Source organism: Hemibagrus wyckioides, linkage group LG10, assembly GCF_019097595.1.
Source record: "Hemibagrus wyckioides isolate EC202008001 linkage group LG10, SWU_Hwy_1.0, whole genome shotgun sequence".
Classification (NCBI taxonomy): domain Eukaryota; kingdom Metazoa; phylum Chordata; class Actinopteri; order Siluriformes; family Bagridae; genus Hemibagrus; species Hemibagrus wyckioides.
This window is the reverse complement of record NC_080719.1, coordinates 3,096,635-3,116,980: the sequence shown is the minus strand read 5'-3', so window position 1 is coordinate 3,116,980 and position 20,346 is coordinate 3,096,635. Positions and strand designations below refer to the sequence as shown.

The 20,346-nt window shown below is 41.9% G+C and overlaps 1 protein-coding gene across 2 annotated transcripts in view; it reads right to left on the bottom strand.

Annotated features, from left to right (window-relative positions):
* The window catches only part of zfhx3b (zinc finger homeobox 3b), a 155,588-nt gene that overhangs the window by 6,522 nt on the left and 128,720 nt on the right, over positions 1-20,346 (bottom strand). The window contains exons 5-9 of one of the 2 annotated variants that reach the window (XM_058400626.1): positions 20,238-20,345; positions 10,784-10,923; positions 9,993-10,193; positions 5,753-5,876; positions 162-5,648 (exon numbers count right to left, since the gene is read on the bottom strand). In XM_058400626.1, coding sequence (XP_058256609.1) covers positions 162-5,648; positions 5,753-5,876; positions 9,993-10,193; positions 10,784-10,923; positions 20,238-20,345 — 6,060 coding nt within the window. The remainder of the gene's footprint in view (positions 1-161; positions 5,649-5,752; positions 5,877-9,992; positions 10,194-10,783; positions 10,924-20,237; position 20,346) is intronic. The other variant, XM_058400627.1, reaches the window with a different exon arrangement.

Genomic DNA, 20,346 nt, shown 5'->3' with positions numbered 1-20,346 from the left:
GAAAGTGAATTAATGTGACAGTCTATCGATCGACACTGGAAAAATAAACAATACTATCAATTTCACAGCTTATTAAACAGACGTGATGCAAAACTAGTTATCAAACAAGTCAATATACGCATAAGGTGTGTCTGACATTTTGAAGGCTAGTAATGACATACCTGAGTTAGTAGAGTTAAAACCTGGAAGGGAAGGGCTTCCAACCCCTGGCAGGAGAACCGGGGGTATTCCTTGCAGATTTGGATAGGCCGACTGCAAATTTAGGGCTTGCAAGGCTGGACTGTCAAACATCCCTTGTTGCTGCATGGCTTGTTGTTGTGCAAGACCAAGAACCTCATTGGCTTTCTTGATGCGATCCATCTCTTGCTGTGCCATTAGCTGACGGACAGTGGCTGGGTCAAAGTACTCTTTCTCTTTGTCAAGCTGGCTTCCAATAGTCTCCTTCACCTTGGAGATGTGTTGCTGGGAGAAGATGTGGTCCCGCACTGAGAGACGTGCACTGTATTTCACACCACACAAGGTGCACTCTGTCTTAGGTCCCTCATAAGAAGTCTGGTTGATTCCAAAGTGCTTGGCCATACTGAGTTTGGCTTTCTTTTCTTTAGCGCGAGCATTCTGGAACCAGACCTGTACAACTCTTTTTGGGAGTCCAATGTCATTGCCGAGTACCTCACACTCCAACATTGTAGGGGTCCTATAATCACTGAAGCATGACTTAAGGACTTTCAGCTGGAGGTTAGTCATCTGAGTTCGGAAGCGCTTTTGCCCTGGCCTTTCTCCACTGTCAATACTTCTACTTCCAGATGCCCCAGGGCTTGGTGAGCAGGGGTCAGCCAGACTAGATGTTTCACTGTAATCCACCATGTTTTCATTTTCAAAGTCCTTTGCATAATAACTTGTTGCAGGGCTCACTAGTCCTGAAGACATCTGGTCATCGTTCTCAAGAGACGGGACTGATCCGCCAGTCTTAGACAAGAAATCTCCACTGTTGTGGCTGTGCTTCATATCAGCACTGTCATTCTCTGCATTTGCCTCATCACCGGTAGTGGTGTCAGTAATTGCAGTGTTCACAGAAGAACAATCATCATTATCAAGCTTGCTCTGATCAAAGCTAATGTTTACTGATGACATGGTTGGGCTTTCAAACTCCTCCATTCCCTCAACCTTAATTGATGTTGGACTTAAAAGTGCTCTGGGAGACAAGTCCATGGTTTTACTCACAGGTGACAGAGATGAGCACTGGCCATCATTATTAGAAGAACCAATATGAGAGAAGTTAACAATATCCTGCGGATCCATCTTCAAGTGCATCCCATCTTGTTCAGATAGTAAACCAGTGAGTGTTATGTTGTAACCAGCACGCTTTGCCTCATGCCAGTGGCGTGAACGGATGTGGGCTTCCAAGGCAGTTTTAGCTTTGAAGAGGGCGCGACAAAAGGGGCAACGGCGATGGGCTTGAGCTGGCCCGACAGCCCGAAACTGTCCTTTTCTTTCCCTGGCTCTGGTGTTTTGGAACCATACTTGCACGACCCGTTTCTTGAGCCCCACCTCATGAGCAATATGGTCAAGCATCTTTCGGGTAGGGTTAGAATCTAGTAAATATTTCTGGTAAAGGATCTCAAGCTGCTCTGGTGTAATAGTGGTTCGGAGACGTTTGTCTCTTTGTGGTTCTTCCCCACTGTTGGTGCTATCATTTTCCCCTGGACTAGTGCCTGCCTTTTCCTCTAGCTTTCTCTTTAGGGAGTTCATGGTGGATGTAGGTGTGGACGGAGAAGTAGCAGAGCTGCTGGGTATTTGTGGCAATGCTCCAGCTAGTAGCTGGCTAGCCAGCAAAGGGTTGCTGGGGTCAAATAACATAAAAGGCATGTCCATTGGTCGGTCCAAGAACTGTGGATGAATAAATTGGTTTTGGACGCTCAAGAAGTGAAGCTGCTGGTGTTCTTGCCAGTGCTCAAATGAGGGAAAAGCAAGTTTACATTGCTCACACTGGTAGGGAATCATTTGCTGGGCCAGCTGCTGCTGTGAGGCTAAATGGGAATTAAGAGCCATCAGAGAACTTTGGGAGGGGTTTTGGCTGGTATGGGCAGCAGAAGCTGAAGCAGTGCTATGTTGTTGCTGTTGAGAGAGGGAAGGTGAAGAAAGCTTTGTGTTCTTTGGGGCATGTTGAACCTTTTCCTCTCGTGGTGCTTTCTGTTGTGGAATCTCAGCTGGTTGACTGCCTTCTTGTTTCAGTGATGACTGCTCTCTTGGACCCAGAGACGGTTCTGCAGAATTTTTGGATTTCTCATCAAACGTGTTTGATGTATTTGTGGATGTAGCTTCGACCTTCTCAGATGATGTCATGTGAGAGAATGATGTTGATGAAGGTGGAAGAGGGCAGAGGCTTGAGGACGATGACATCGGTGTGTGACCTGATGACCCAGAGGATGAAAAGTATTCGTGTGAGAGGTCAAGAGAGTCTTCATTTTGACTGTCATATTGCCCTTCCTCATCCTCATCTTTGTAGCAAAGCTTCTTTTGATGTTTAATAAGATCAAATATCCGCTGGAAGACCAGACTGCACTTCTTGCACTGATAGTTCAAGTTAGTAGTGCGAATGTATCGGTCATTGGACAGCTCACGCCGCTCACCATCTTTTGCTCCATCACCCTGGTTCTCATAATTTTTACGAGCTTTTTGTCTGGCATTCTGGAACCAAACAACAATGACCCTAGTTGGTAGGCTCAAAAGATTGGACAGCTGTTCAAATTCGTCATCTTTAGGGTATGCGTTAGCATCAAAGAAATCCTGCAATACTCGAAGCTGGTAGTCTGTGAACCTAGTCCTTGTGGACCTCTTACTGCCATAGCACTCTGGTTTTTGGGGTTCAGGTGAAGGCGGTTTAGAGTCAATTTTGACATCTTCCAGAGTAGTGATAGGGGGATTGTTGAAATTATAGGGGGAGTCTTTGTTGCGCTGTCGCTCTTTGAAGAGAGTATTCCGAAACCAGTGCTTAATAACTTTCTGTGGAAGTCCTGACTTGTCTGCCATTTCTTTTATTTGTTCCTCATTTGGTGAATTGTTTATGTCAAAGTACTGTCTTAGAACCCTTAGCTGGTCATCTGTAATACGGGTGCGGGGCCTCTTATTCTGCTGCTGCTGCAGCATAGCAGGTGTGAGCTGCTGCTGGTACAGATGTGCAAGATCAGTGGCTAGACCAGGCTCAACAGCTTGTAACTGCGCTGGAATTTGAGAAGGCAGTGACTGGAGGGACATTGGCTGCATCATGAGTGGAGAGAAGAGAGGAAGATCCATTGGCATTGGAATCTGAGGTAGTGGACCTGGGGGCTGTGGGGTTGAAGCAGTTGGTGGAGTAAGTGCTGGGGTTGAGACAGGAATATTTGGTGTCGGTACCCTCTGTGGAGGAGGTGGTGGCGGCGGGGGAGGAGGAGGTGGTGGTGGGGGAGGAGCAGCCTCAGGTGTTTGTGGTCTTAGTGGGTATAGCTTGTCATATTGTTCTCTGTACTCCTTAGCAAACCTCTCTAGTGATCTAAATGGGAAGAAGGCCTGATGGATATGCTCCTGGTGACTTTTTAGTATTAATATGTTGGAAAAGAGTTTTCCGCAGGCCTCACATTCCAATTTCTCCAGTCCCTCAACTGGGTCCACAACTCTAGTGATACCACCAGATGCAGTTGATCCAGACACAGATCCTGTGTGCTTTCTCTGAGCTTTCTGTTTGTTCTCGTTGTACTGAATGACTAATTCAAATCCAAAATTCTCCAATAGCACTTTGGTGGCATTACCACGAGCATCTGACGCAATCCTTGGTGGAAGGCATCCATTGTCCTGATTCAAATTAGCTATATTCTGTGGTATATCTTTCTTTTCTTTGGACTTTAAATTTTCTGGGATATCCTTTGGAGCATGGTCCTCTGTTTTATCAATAATTTCTTTATCCTTTGGCAGATCTCTGTCCTTCTCACTGTGAGGAACAAGCGACTTTGGTTTTTTTTCTACAGGGTGTGACAGAGATGCGCTCTGCTGAAGTAAAGCCATTTGGCTTGATGCCTGGGAGTGAGAATGGGCTTGGTGCTGTTGCTGAAGGTGATGATGCATCAGTTGCTGTTGTAGGCAGCTCTGTTGGGCCTGCTGGGCCTGGTTCTTTTGCTCCTCCAACAAAGAGGCAGCAGAGCCACTTAGGTTAAGTGAAGAACTGTTCAAGTTCATTTCTGGGTTCAGCTGGAATTCTGCCCCAGGGATATAGAAAGGAAACAGGAGCTGTTGCTGCTGAAGGGGCAAAAGCGCATCTGCTGTCATAGGGAAGTGCTGGAGTAGTGGGTTGAACAGCTGGGACTGAAGGAGGGCCGCTTGCTGTTGGAGCTCTTGCTGAAGTTGGGCCTGAGCTTGAGCTTGAGCCTGTGCCAACTGCTGCTGCTGCTGTTGGAGCTGCTGGTGACCTCTTGAGGACAGCATGTCTGCAAATTTCTTTTTTTTCACCTCGTGGTTCTCAGAAGGCGGAGGATGAGAAGTGGAGTTAGACATGGTCTCAAGGTTCTGAGACTGACTCAGTTGGTTTCCCCCCAGAATGCTCTGTGCTGTCTGAACCCCTGCTGGAGAGCAGCTATTGTTGCTCGAGCTGGTTGAGTTAGATGATGGGATGGGGCTGGGAGTTGAAGTGCTATTTGAGGTGCCTCCACTTAAAGCGCCACTGTTGACAGAACTGGAGCCTCCACCTGCCGCTTCAAGTTTGGCTGCCCTGGCTTTGGTCTGGTGCAGGACAGAACGCATGTGAATCTCCAGTGTAGAGCTTTGACTGTATGCGACGTTGCAAGTGCTGCATTTGAAGGGCTTATTATCAGGACTGCTGGTTGGTTCCGGTTGACCTGTAGTGGATTCCTGCAGAGCCCGTTTGACCTTATGCAAGTGTGACACAGAGTTATAATGTACCAGAAGAATATTCTTCTGGGTAAAAGACTCTTTGCAGACCGTACACTTGAAAGGACGAGAAGGGTCTAAGAATTTCTCCATGGTGAAATTGGGACCTTTTCTAAATGGCAGCGCTCGCTTGGGCTCAGATCCTGAATCCTCTTGTAATGATCCAGAGTCACTGCCAGTTGGACTCTGTTTCTCCTCGGGATCACTGTCCTCTCCTTCTTTCTCATCTTCAATGAGACCTCCTTGGTCCTCTCCAAGTGAAGGATCACCAATAACCATGAGGTCTCCATTCATTAGTAGGCCTCCATAGAGCTGCTGAATATCAGCTTCACTCAGTTCAAGGTGACTTGACTCCAGGTGTTTTTTCAAGGCCTGTAGCGTCCTGAAACTGCGCTGACAGAGACAACACATGGTGGCTGCTCTGATGACGTGGTACTGGGAATGCAATTGCAATTTCTCAATTGTCTTGAATGCCAAACTGCACTGGTTGCAACGGTACTTGTAAACGTGGCGGTCAGAGACAGGGAGTTGAGGCCTTTTGTTATGGACCTCATTGAAGTGTAGCTGGAGAGCGTTGGAGGATTTGAATACTTGATTACAGCCCTTTTTCCAGCAAAGGAAACCAGTAGTGTCGTCTCTTGCAGGATGTTGCTCTTCAAGAGGTGACTTGCGAGATTCAATTATGTCTGAGACCAGAGAAATTCCTTTATCAGCTTCAACCTCTGCAGCTTCTACAAAACAGATACAACAATAAATGTTAGTGATGTAAAAGTTTTTTATGTGTATGTAAATACAAAAGATTCAATTTCTCTTAATATTTTTACAGATAGTATACCTGTTTGTTTCTTTGTGCTTTCAGAGGTTGAGTTAGACAAGGATTGGGGTGTGTTCTGAGTGTCTTTCTCCGGTCCTGGGACTGGTATGAACATGCTTGCTGGCAGTACCTCCGATGTTGCCACCTGGAAAATAAACACACAGGGTGCCGCATGTTAATTAAAATCCTTTTCAACAGCCACTGATATGGAATGCATGACAATTTATATAGATGCCTGATCACTTCCGAACAGATGATCGAATAACGCATCTCAGAAAAAAATCTGTCTGATTTTGTTCCATTACTTATTAATCACTCACCGATATAAAGGTTTTGTCAGTGAAAGGTTTCCTTCCACACAAGTAATCATGTTATTAATGTTCTTACTTTATTTGCCATTCCAAGAATTTGCACTTTGATCACAGATGATGTTTGTCAAACTCTGAGAAAGTTCTGCTGCAGCCAATTAGTGTGATGGGGCCAAGGAGTCTACCTTGGCCAGTTGAAAAGCTTATTAGGAGCCTAATTAAATAATTCCTTCTCCTCATAAAAGTGTATCACATTCCAGTGAGAAGCTCATAGCACAAAGTACAAAGAAATTCCCTGTCTTTCTGAGCAGCTTCTCTGCTTCTGTTGCATCTCGATGTCCCTCTTTTTTTTTCCTTCTTATATCCTCTTTATTCCTCTCTCCTTCTTCCAGAAGGGGGAAAAAAAAGATAACAATTCATCAAAATCACTCATTAACCAGCTCCTATTTAACAACAATCAGTGACTGAAATTGGAAAAAGGGCTGGGAGATGGAGCACTGTCTGCTTCACCTTCCTTCAATTAACAGAACAATCAGCCTCTCTACCCGGGCTGCATTTCAATTCCTCATTCCTTTCCATCTCCCCTCTTCCTGCTTGCCTCTCTTCCATGTCTAATTCCTACTTTCATTCTGTGTTTATGTCCTTGTGTCCCAATCTTCTTGTGTCTTTTTCATCACACCACCTGCACCTCCTACCCTTTCCTATCTGTCTAACCGTATACCTGATCATTTAAAAAAAAAAAATCTGATTATATTCAAAATCTATTCTTTCCTTCCCTTGTTTTTCCTTCCCTTTTTTTTACAAAAAAAAATTTTTTTTTATACAATCCTCTAATGAGTACACGTTCACAGGCAGGTATTTATGATACGCAGAGAATACCGAGTGCTCCCGAGCTTCGCTAAAATATAAATCATTTCCGTGCACAATCGTCCTGAAGCACCTGACGGCACGAAGGACACCATCCTCCAGCAGTTACTTCACTGGTCTTGAGGTTAAGTGGAACTGTTAAGACAGCTCTATCCATTAAAATCTGATTAGTGCACAAAAAGATTCATGCTGGAAATTTTAAACAATTTTTTGTAGAAAATTCTCTCTAGCATGCTCTCCTCCGAACTGAAAGGTGTAAATTAATCTGGCCAGTATGGAGAGTTTCGAAGCAAAACACGGCAGTGATTTACATTACAAAGTGGACTGTTTCTAGACAAGTGCTTCATTAAGCCACGAGAGCCCAGCACAGCCAGTATCCCAAGGTCATTTTTTAATTTGGACTGTCTAATTCGCAAAAACACAGTTCCAAATGGCTATCATCTGAGCCAGACTGAGAATTAATGAAGCACAATTATTTTCATTATCCCTATCTAAGACAGACAGAAAATGATACACAGACAGAGAGGGAGGGATTTTGAAAAGGAGAGAGAGAGAGAGAGAGAGAGAGAGAGAGAGAGGGACCAGACAAATAAAGAGAGAGCCTGTTCGCATTTTTATGCACTGTCTGCAAGAAATGAGTCACCTATTTCCGAATTCATTAAGCGCTCCTGTTTGACACGAGGGGATGGAGTCACTTTACTCTCCTTCTACTTGTAAAAAAAAAAAAAGAGGTGCTGCTTTTAACGTGCATTGTATTGCCCACGATGTGTTTTTACAATGTGCCACTCGTGTAGGGAGACCGATGCATTATCATCTCTATAAAAGAAAAAATATTGCTACCTGGTCCTAATAATGTGTTCATCATTTGTTTCCCGGCTGGTGAGCGGAGACGGAATAACGGCATTCAGAGGCATCCTCGCTTTGAGCGATCGGCGAGCGAACAATTCGCTTCCACAGACAAATCTAAACATAATTATTTCTCCACTGCAAATATGGAAAAATAGAGCTGTTGCATCCTCCATCAACTCTGCAATAACGCTCGGCTGTAGAGTCGATGGGATGCTGTAGGTGATGAAGGTGAGTTGCTTAAAGAAGAAGTGGATTTCGCAGTTTTATTTATTTATTTATTTCCAAATTCTTTTTTAACACTAGAAACATTATAACTTTTATGTAAATGTCAGCGCATATGCCGGTGCACAAAATAAAAATTAAAAAAAATCTACAGTTTCAAGAACTACCTATGCTACATGTTTTCTCATGCAGCTATTCATCCATGGTGCAAAAGTTCGTGCCCCCCTATGGTTTCTGGGTTCAAAAAAGAAAGGAAGAGCTCTCTTTGTATTTTCTCTCTCATTTTATTTTTGTTTATAGATATATATTTTCCGTCAATTTGCATTTTGTTCGTTGTTAAGTACCACATAATATACGCTTTCTGGGATATGTTCCGGGATTTCCTGGCTTTTCTTGCCAAAAAAAAAAAAAAAAAAAATATATATATATATATATATATATATATATATTCAATTCATTTATTTGTCCGTATTAATGATCCGCTTGTTCTGAATGGCTCTGGAGTGATCCGCGGAACAGAGGGAACGAGAAGCCACGGGTTTTCTTGCTCTCTGTATCGACTGATGAAAACAATGGGCATGTCGGTACAACCGCCGGGCAGAGGATCACCCCGTTCAATCAGGAACCTCTCACCCTATTAAATCCGACTCACGATGAGTCAACAGGACGCCTGCGGGCCGCAATTAACACTTTCCAAAAATCTGTCCTCGACGAGAGGGAAGGCGGTTTGTTTGACATGGTTTGTTTGTTAAGGTGTGGCTGGATACCAGGCATAAGAGCCGAGAGTCACCATCACAGAGCCAGGCTCGGTCTCTTACGCCATCACCACGGTGGGCCTTGGTCTATTAAACACAGCATTTCTTACAAAAAAAACAGCTAGACAATAGCATAGAAGCAGAAGGTCATGTGCTCTGCTCTTCATATTCATTCCAACCTATACAGGATTTTTAATTTATAAAAAAAAATCCCTACAAAAGACTAATACCATGGCATTTGCCCCAGAATAGTGCTTATGTACAATTAAAGACCTTTATTCACGTGTGTGGGGCAGGAGGTCAACTGAAAACAATACAGAAAAGGAAGGACAAGATGTCTTTTATAGTATAGTGCTATAGAATGAGGGCATCACAGATAGATAGATAGATAGATAGATAGATAGATAGATAGATAGATAGATAGATAGATAGATAAGACAGGATCAGAACCTAGATCCTGAATAGATTTTCCACCTGGAAAATTTGCATGTTTAACAGGATGTAAAACAGGATGTTATCTGACGTATACACGAGTGTAAATACGGCTGAGATTATATACAACATTCTATTACGTCATCATTCACACGATTCAGCTTTCCTACATTACCCATGATGCTGTTGGACTTAGTACAGTACAGTACAATAAGATTTAGCCCTTGCATCATCTCTAGATAGTAATGCAGCAGAGCTTTAATCCGTCCGCTTAAACTCCGCCCCCTCGTCTCAGCGCTCTGCTCTAACACAAGCTTCAGCTTTCATGCTAACATCGCAGCTAATTCCTCGTGCTTTCTGCAGAGTCTTCTATGATATGCAGCTGCAAAGCATTCTGGGACTAGCAGTTGCACCAAAGCATCCACTAATACTCTATTGTTTTTAACCTGACCGTTATCACTTGTGTTGGAGATTTTTATCCTACTCACGTTGCCTGAGTGCAACAAACGACCGTTATCTTCTCACAGGATTCACAGAAATACAGAAAAACACCACAGATATTCCAATAGGGTTGATACTGAGGGTGAAGGTCTCCTGGAAGCATAACTAAAAAATTTTGATATAGCGAATGTTTTGCATGAAATAAATAAAAACCAGGAACGATTTAAAATGATTAGAATATTAATTTGCATATACGCCTTATATAGATTTCAGACTGAAATCCGGATTCCAGTGTAGGAAAAGTGCATGGAGCATTTTCTTTGTAATTCGTGAAACACACACAGAGAACAAAGCAAAAGCTTTGTGTAGGAAAGCGAGAGCACTCACGGTGGCTATGAGCTTGTCGACGCAGTCCGGTGCCACGCTGTGGAGGTGCGTGAGGTGGAACTGCAGGTGGACCTTGTTGTTAAGCGTGTCCTGGCATAGCGGGCATCGCAGCATGGGCTGCACCGAGTGCTGGGTCATCACGTGCATCCTCAGACGGTTTAGATCGGTGTTGGTGAACTTACAGTAGGGACACTGGTACATCTGAGAGAGAGAGAGAGAGAGAGAGAGAGAGAGAGAGAGAGAGTTATTATCCTTTCAAACACCGTGTGTCCGTGAGAGACCCACACTGTAGCGCGGTAGAGGCCTGGCACACACTTCAAAGGCCTCTCATCTGTCGAATATCATATTGATTTTCCACCTTTTGCACAATTAGCGATGCAAGAGCAGCAAAAACGGGAGAAAAGTAATCTTCAGGACAAGCATGCATAATGCAGAAAGGGCAGTTTAATTCTGGGATTGCGTCCACCTGCATTCTGGAGTATTTGTGAGTCGTTATTTGCTTCGTTGCAGCTCGACAAATATATCTTATGATCTGGGTTCTCTCATCTAATGGGGAAAACACCTTTCTTTCATCAGAGGGTCAAGTGGATTTAAACAAATGACAGCAAAATATTACAGGCTCATTTGGTGGTACTGTAACTGTAAGGTGACACTGTTCCAATCTAATCATCTTACAAAACCCGATAGATAGATAGATAGATAGATAGATAGATAGATAGATAGATAGATAGATAGATAGATAGATAGATAGATAGATAGATAGATAGATAGATAGATAGATAGTCTCTCACCTGCTCCCCAGCGCTCTTGTCGGATGTCCGGGGACGCTTGGAAGAGAGGGAGCTCTCTGAAGCCCCGGATGCTGAAGGAGGCCGCTTGGAGGGAATCGGTGAATCGACCTGATCCCTTTCTGACAGGCTGGATCCTGCAGCTACACACACACACACACACAGAGAGGGAAAAAGAACGGTCAATTTATAAATTTAAAAACATAAAATAATAAGTAGGCCCTTTATATTTATCATTAGAGTCATAATTATGATGTTTAAAGGTGGCACAGATGTTCTAGACTTTCTGCCCTTGTGATTGGTCAGATGTACCCTAAAGGTCCCAAAAACAATTCTCACCCAGGTAGATTTGGACCTGCTGCTGTAATCATAAAGGCTCATCCCAGGGCTCATCAACAATCGGTACTGTTTCTCTGTTTTTGGTGTAGTACACGGCGTAGGCCTGCTCTTTACTACCTCTTTGTTTAGATATCATCATCACGATGGCTCTAGCTACGTCTGATATTAAAGCAATCCTTATTGAAGAAGGTTGAAAGCTCAGGAATCGTCAGCTCATCCCTAGCTCATCTTAAAGAGAAATCCCCATTGTGCTAGCCACAACCCGTCACCGAAGTCTCTAATGTGCTCTGCTAGCTGGCAGAACATTAAAATCGGCTAATCCTTTTAATGCAACCTGCGCAGCCATTAACCGTCTCCTCTTCTTCGTCTCCGCAGAGCAAGGCCGAATAACAAGAGGCTCAACGCTGAGCAAACGGCTAACGCAGTCTAGGAGGTAGAGAGAGACGAGGGAATAGGAGGGGCACGACACGGGAGGTACGGATGAGCCGAAAATATAAAAATACTCGGGCTAAGCCGGGCTCTTGTAAAGATGCTAAATCTAACAAGGAGGGAACCACGTGCTTGAGGGCCTCCGTCGGAAAGAATCCGGTGTGAAACGTAAAACTCTAACAGACCCTTAAGGAGAGCATGAAGAGTTAAATTTGGTCTGATTTGTCCAGGGCAAATTGAGAACAGGAGGAAGAGTGTGTGTGTGTGTGTGTGTGAGGGATAGACGGTGGGTCAGGTTAAGCCCAGCTGACCATGCTCCTTCTGCAGACATTAAAATGTCAGGTCCAATCAAGGCCAAGGGCAGCTGAGTGCTGGGATCAGTAAAGACCCGTTGCTTTGGAAAGCGTGGCCTCTGTGCACTATCCAGCGTGCCCTGATTAGCGGCTAGTCACTGTGAATCCCATTAGGACACAAACACCGATATAAAACGGAAATGTTAAACAAAGGATCCTCCCATTTGCCACCATTAACCTCTGGACTCTTCTATAGCACTGTCCTCTGCATGAGCTACTCCTGGCTCTACTCTACTCTACACTACTCCATCTGCCTCCTCTTTGTTTTTCTTCTTCGCAAACTTCTCTTTCTCTAAAGTCTGTTGGAAATCCTCGAGCATTTTATAAAGCGGCACAAACTGCAATTAAGCAGCATTTAACAGACATTAAAGTATATATTTATATTTTTTATTCTCTTAATTTTAAAATATTTATATTCTGTTATTTTTATTTTATCATTTTATTCATTTTTTTATTCTCTTTTTCTGTTTTTGTGCCACAGACAATCGATAAAGCATCTCTACACTACGTCTACGGATGCGTATGTGCCAAATCCTTTATTTATATATATATATTTTTTTTGGAAAAAGACCAAAATAAGTCTATAACAAACACTGCAAAATCGTAGGCTTTGTAAACCAGGATTTTAACTCTCATATATTTTTTTAACCTTTATTTCTAAGAAATATATTTTTAGTACATTTTAATGCCATTTTATGATAGAATATTTACAGAATAATTTTACATGTTCATATTTTTTTTCCAGTTAGAAGACTTTCACAGTCCCAACCATCATCATGTGTTTAATTCTACAAGCATTTTTTTTTTTGTTTGTTTGTTTTCCTGACCATTAGGGTGCAGATTTTTTATTAATATTTTTTTACATTTTAGTAACAAAATAAAGCACTCCAATCAGAGACCTGAGATTTTTTCCTCTTGTTTCAGTGACATATTTAATAGCAGATAATTTCACCATTCGTAACTCGTAATTTATTCAAAAAAATAAATAAATAAAATAAATTAATAAATAAATTGGTAAACGTCTGCAAACGTGTCTGTTTCTAATGATTTTTTTTTTTAAATTATTTTTATTTATTTATTTATTTATTTTTCACTAGATAAAGCCCAGTTAGGACTTGCTCACTTAAAAGAAAGAAAGAATAATAAAATTTTTTTTACCGTGACTAAAGTCCAGCTACTGTGTCGTGTTTTTTGTTGTACGAAGACATGAAAAGGAAAAAAAAAAAGAAATGGTGATACGATATGGAGCAAAACTGGAACAAAAATTGGAAGCAATAAAGAGAAGATTGTTGGTTTGTCTATATATATAAAAGTGTGTGTGTGTGTGTGTGTGTGTGTGCGTCACGGTTGGTTTGGCAAGAGAACACGGCTGTGCAGGTCAGATCCATTAACCAAGAAAGACCATGACCAGACCATCAGCTTTTAACAGAAGGGTCTCTGTCTCTCTCGTCCTCCCACAGGAGTAAAGGTGTTTGTGTGGGTGATGTTCAAAGCTTCATGTGTGGGCAAGAGATATTTATTCATCATCGTTTAGCCCTAAAAATACCGCGAAATAAGCTGATGGGATGACAGGAAGTGTCATACACTCACGGCTCGTTGTTTAATGCGCAGTCAGGATATTAGTGTTTTTATTACTGGATGAAATCTCAGCTCGGATGTTCAGACATCTCCACAAAACTGAATCTCACCTAAATATCCTCCTTTGGTAACAGAGAGAACTCAATTGGATGAAAACAACAACAAAGAAGAAGAAGAAGAAGAAGAAGAAGAAGAAGAGGAAGAAGAAGGTAAGGAATTTCCTCTGCAAGAGCCAAGTGTAGAAACAAAAAGTCTCAAGAGTCAATTACGTGATTATTAATTCATGGGCCTTTTCCGTAAACTGACTGCTGCTGAGTCCCGTAAGTGAATTGGACTTTGGCACCTTCTCTCACCTCCTGGAGATGGACTGCATGCATTTCTCAGCCAGGAAGGATGAATGGATGGATGGATGGATGGGCTGAGTGTGGAACGTGGGGGATCTCAGAAGTGAATAAAAAGAGCGTACTGTGCTTTCAGAGTTTGTGAGACTGCGTCATTAAGGACGGACATTGAATTAAAGTCTCCTTGAAGTCTTGACAAGAGAAGAATCATCAAGAAAGACAAAAAACAATAGAAAGTCTAATCTGCAATGTAAGTGCTAATAATGACTTCACTAACTTACTAACATCAAACGTAACAATAAAGAGATAAAAACTATGACGTAGTAATAGATATGATTCGATTGGATGTATTTAAAAGGAAGAAATCCTTAAAAAATGTCCATCTTATTTATGTCACACATTAACCAATCACTGCATTTTTTTATGGTTTTAAAACACCGTCGGACGAAGGAAAAAGCCTGGACACGGCATGACATTTCCTCGGAATGCAGCCTAAGAAAAGCAGGAAATTCCCCCTCCTTCTGTTTCACCTTTCTCAGCCCTCTCTATAAAGATATAAAGCTCCATTCTCATTGAAGCTGGCGGTAATCATCCTCACACTCCGGCCATGAAGCTCACTAAACTCTTCAGGACAAAGTCCAGTTCTTTGCTCCGGTGATTGTTTAAGCCTGAATAGCAAAGTCGTAGGTTTAACTCTTCACTCCTGTCAGTCTTTCGCTTTTAATATCCAAAAAAAACCCAAAAAAAAACGATCTCACCCCACATCTGCCCTGTTCCCTGTTCTCTATCTGCCCCTCCCCCTCCGTCCATGTTTTAATCTCCAGGCCGCTCGTCTGCCCTGAGCGACAGAAGGCTATATTCCATTTCACCTCATATTTCTCAGGTAATTACTCTGCATCAATTAATTTCGAATAAAGAAAATTACAAACCACGGCCTCATTGTGCAAGCAACTTCGCACAAGCCTCGGCATATCGAGCGCGCTATCGCTATCCTTGGCGTAAAAGCTGCTAAATGAAAGGACCACCTCCAAAGCGCTCGGTAAAAGAAGCGGTCGTGTAGGCCTACGGGCAACGGCTGCTACAAAGCCAAATTTAAAACCAGGGGAATTAAAAAGGAGATATTAATTATCAAGCATGTTATTAATCTTCTCGTGTCTGAGGACACACACACACACAGGCTAGTTTATCCATTAGCAAAACTAAAATGTGCTAATTTAAAGGCCTACATCTGCTGCACTGTTTGTTAAACAGACAAAAAAACAATTTAAATGACCTCTTCTTTCCTCAGACCCCAAACCAACACACTAATTTCATCAGAATTTTGGACCAAAACAAAACAAATTCATAGCTTTAACATTTTTTTCAACACAGGAAACTCTCAGGTGCCTAAAAACCCCAGTCTTTAACTGTTGCGCTAATTTAATACCATGTCATATGCACAGAAATATAACTTTATAACCATCCACCCTGATACGCGTACAGGTTACGACTTGATTATTGTTATTTTTGACATCCCGAGATCCAGTGAATCTAAATATTATATCAAATTTAGATTTAGATTCATATTTTGACGCTGACAGTTTTCTTTATTACGTTAACGATTTAAAAAGGCGTATTAACACAGCCGAGCGACTGCTCCGACAGCAGGTACGTTTATGACCATTATAACTCACCACTACATGATGTCCCACGTCCAAGCAATAGCTCCTATAAAACCCTAGTGATGGACATCAGAGCTGTGAAATGCATTTGATAAAGAAACCAGAGGCTGCAGTAACCGGCTCGAGCGTCCAGGGGGAGCTGCTGTACACCAGTGTAATCAGGGAAGCAGTCAGTGTCTGGGTATTCGCCCTTCTCTTGCTCTGTATAGCCCTTTCTTTTTCTCTTTCACACACACACACACACACACACACTCTCCCGTGTGTATCCTTTCTCCAGGATTCATACATCTGAGTAAATATATAAGAGAAAAGAGATGGAACCAATTTGGCTGGCTGCTGTGTTCGGTGTCACAATCCGGATGACCTGCTCTGCAAAATTATTTTTCCTCCCTCGCTCCGGCTCCAGTAATTTAAAAGTCAGGGACGATGCGATGAAACGAGATTGGGGAGGGGGGTTTGCAAGGAATTATTCATAAACCTCAATTGCTCGGGACCTCCATTCCTGCTCCTCCTCCTCCTCCCTCTTTCTCTATCCCTCCTTCTTACCCCCCACCCTCCACCCTTATAGAAAAAGCACCTCAGTCACAGCTCTCCCTGTATATTTATGTTAAACACGTCAAATCATATTGTGGCAGCTCCGGCAAGCCCTTAAGTATATTAACAATCGCACTCGTCTTTTTTTGCCCCACCTCATTGCTTCTATTCTGCTCGCTCTCTAACCCCCCCCCATTCAACCTCTCTTTCTCTCTCTCTCTCTCTCTCTCTCTCTTCAGCCTAGGTGTAGGTGTGTTAGCTTATATATATATATATATATATATATATATATATATATATATATATATATATATATATATATATATATGTATATATATATACATATATATATATATATATATATATACATGTATATTGTATGCTTATATCTGTAGTCTTATTATATGTTTTATATCTAAAACATGAAGAAAGAGAAAGGTTCCCATCATATCATAGCACAATCCCTCCGTTTGACTAATTCTGCCTCTGCTAGGTGAGGACGATGTTTGTGATGAGGCTGTGGCCTTTTATAAATATTTTATAACCCCTGCTGCAGTGCTTATGTGGAAGGTTTGAATCATAATCTGTAACCATTTTTGATTCTTCAGCCATTCGATTCCTTAAGATGATTCAGTGATTCAGTTGTATTTGATTCTTTTTCATTTTTTTCAATTTTTTTTTTTTTACACAAACCTTTCGGAGTTATTTGTGTGTTTTAGTTTTAAAAACTAGCACTAGGGAAATATTGATGTGAATCGGGTAAAGCACTGCTGCCGTGTAGCGCTGTTACAGGAAAATAATCAACAACCGTGTGGCTGTAACGTTATCATATAGAAGATGATTCGTTTCCTGTAAGAATTCGGTTTGTCTTACAGGACATCGTTTTACTAACGATGACAGGACGGATTTTTTTTAATCTGTTTATAGTTACTTTCAACATAGCATGAAACAAATTAGCTCTCATGTACGTTATACCATAAACAGTAACAAATACAGAATAACAAACAAAAAAAAAAACAGGTCATCATGTCACTGAGAATTCCTGAAGCATAAACTGCTCTTGAAGATGGTCAGGAAATGTCAAGTTACACAGCTTTAACTCTGAAGTGTTGACACTGGAGACTCCTTCTGTAAATATCATTATCCATCCATCGTCTATACCTGCTTCCTAATTAGGGTCACAGGGATCTGCTGGAGCCTATCCCAGCATACAATGGGGTGAAAGGCAGGGGTACACCAGACCACCACATACGGACAGTTTAGAATTACCAACCCACCTGAGGTACATGTTTTCTGGACTGAGTACCCAGAGTAAACCCACACAAGCACAGGGAGAACATGCTAACTCCACACAGAAAGGCCAGGATTCAAACCCAGGACCTTCTAGCTGTGAGGCAACAGTGCTGACCACTAAGCCACGATGCGGCCCGAAATATCATTGTAATTTATGAAAAACAAAAGAAAAGAAAAAAAACGTCACTATATCAATGATTATATGTTTGTTTGTTTTTTGTCTCAGCTGCGCTACAGTCACAGCTGCCGTCTTAGAACACTAATCAGCAAACTATTGACCAATCAGAATCCAGATTTCAAAAAGTGCCACAAACACCGTTAATCACATCACCTCTTGCAGATAAAAAAAAAAACCAACCCGAAGCGGCGTCTTTACGTCTCACCTTTAACGCCGAATAATTACGAACTCTCTTTTCCTCTCCTGCTGTCAGCGAGTTTAAAAAGCGTCAGCGTGTTTGATGACAAACAAACGCAGTCTTTTAGCAGATGACATGCTTAACACATGCGAGCAGGCTCTCTTGTGTCTTTCTAAATGCGTTTAATGAATTGTGAGCAGCACTGTCATGTCAGTTCGAGGAAAAAAAAAAGAGAAAAAAAAAAAGACAGCCATCAGATTGACGTTAGCTTTAAAAAAAAAAAAAAAAACGAGGGAAGAAAGACGTTTTTTTTTTTTTTGGGCGCTAATGCTCTCTATCTGACAGCGAGTGTCATTTGCGAAAGCACCAGGTTCCAGGGACGAGAGGCAACTTCAATAATGTTAATCACAGAACTTAATAACAGAGCCTGGAAATTACAGCTTAGCGGCGTGTGTAACGCGGCTCAGTCCAAAAAAAAAAACAAGAGTTAAGTAAACCGTTCTTGCTCGTCATACGCCGTCGGACAGAAATGAATAAATAAATAAATAAATAAATAAGTAAAAACAACTTCCATTAAGCCGTAACCTGCATGTGAGATCACAACGCCGTCAGGTTTCTCACCTCCATCCTCCATCCCCCTGCTCGCATGCCTTTCCTCCCCCTTCCACCTTTTCTTCAGACATCAAACGCCACCTAGACCTGGCTTCGTAACGCTGCTGCTATTTTTAAACTAAGTGTTTCTAATAAGCTGCTGGGAAGCCTGTGAATTTTTCATACGCAAGCACGTCGCTCTCTGGTGAAAACACAGAAACACACTTATTTGGTGATTAGCGACTGACAGCAGGGAGGAGGGCTGGAAAGAAATGGAAAAATATTCTTGTATCAAATTGCGGGCCTTTCAGAAACAAAATGCAGGGGTCCTAATGTGAAGAGTCATCTTCCCACAGCACCACAGGTAGGGCTGAATTATTAATGGCGCGGCTCGTTTTTAACGCTTTATTTTATATATTTCACATTATTTTTGCATATCGTTACGTCTGCCCATCAAAGGGAGAGCGCCACTCGCTCAAAGCGCACAAACAGCTCAGGCTCCTTTAATATTTCATTTTAAAAAAGTTGGAATATCAAAGAGGCTTCTTTTTCTTTTTTTTCCTTCACAAAGATTTGGCTTCAAACACGGCAAAGAACTTTATTCAGACTTTTACGCATAAATTATGAATCGTATGCAAACGGTCCGGATTGTTTCTATTCTGATTTTCGTCTGGAATGATGTCGGAGTCGAAATGGAGTATAGAGAAGGGATGAAGGATTTCTCTCCATCTGCAGGATTCACGTCGCATGCTGTGGCATGTCGTTAGTTTTTTTCCTCCATCTTCGTTACGCATGGCTAGCACTGATTTAGCTACAAGTGAAAAAATAAATAAAATAAACAAAAATAAATAAATAATAACATAAATTAAAAATAAATAAATAAAAATAAAATAAATAAATAATAAAAAATGAAAATAAAAAATATTTATTTATATTTTTGTAAATATTGTTGCTCATTGTTTAAACCAACATATAACATTGCACATAAATCTAAAATAAAATGTAAAGAAATATTTTTAAATATGACTTTAATATTTAATTTGATATTATTTAATTTAAAATTAATTATTATTATTATTATTATTATTATTATTATTATTATTATTATTATTATTTCCTTTAAATATATAAAAGCACCTTCGTTTAACAGGACGTTGAAGAAAATACCAAACAGCGAAGGTTCACTACAGCTGAACTGTTACGCCCTGAATGATACGCGCCGAAGCTACGGAGCCATACACGTGACCTCACGCAGTGTCACACGTCCTGCGTCGTCTCCGTCACGCCACTCAGCACAGTGCGAGCGTCATACTACCTCCGCACACCGTCTCCACACAATCCTTCTCAAATCCTCGGCCTCTCTCCAGCCTCCAGCCTCCAGCTCCGCCGCCTCACATACGGCAAAAAAAACCAAAGCAAAACCCTGATTTATAGTCTGACCTGCCCCCCTTTACCCCAACACACCTCTTCATGCAACCTGACACCTGCACCTGCCACCATCACCACCCTTCTCCTCCTCCTCCCTCTCTTCTTTCTCCTCAACGAGCCCTCTCCTCAAAATACGTGAGTCTGTAAGTCAAACGTTGAGCGCCCTAAGCTCCGCCCCCAAACCCTACGGAGACCGAACGTGTTTTTGTCACTTCATCAGATCGGGCTAATTTATCAGGGAATTCCGACGAACTGAAAAAATCCTCCAGAGTGAAAACTGAAAAGCTATTAAATTAAGTCTGATCCAAGGAAAGTCGTTTCTAGCTTCCAAAAAAGAAAAAAAAAAGATGTGGTAAAAGGTGTAATTAGTTAATGAATGTAGGCCGAGGATAAAAATGGTTACTCTGGGTACTCTGGAGAAATAAACACGTGTCTTGCCCAACCTCATCCCTGTGTTATATGAATACCCCGCCCCCTACCCACCTCCCGCCATTCCCCATGCACCCCTCTACCCCCTCCTCACCCTCTTCAGACTGAGTTAAGATAGGCCTTACCTGTCCCTTTGGTGAGCTCCTTCTCCCCCCCACACTCTCTGTCTTTGGTTTGGTCCTCCTGGTCTGTGGTGGTCTCGCTGGCAGCCTCCACATCCTCACTCAGCTCGCC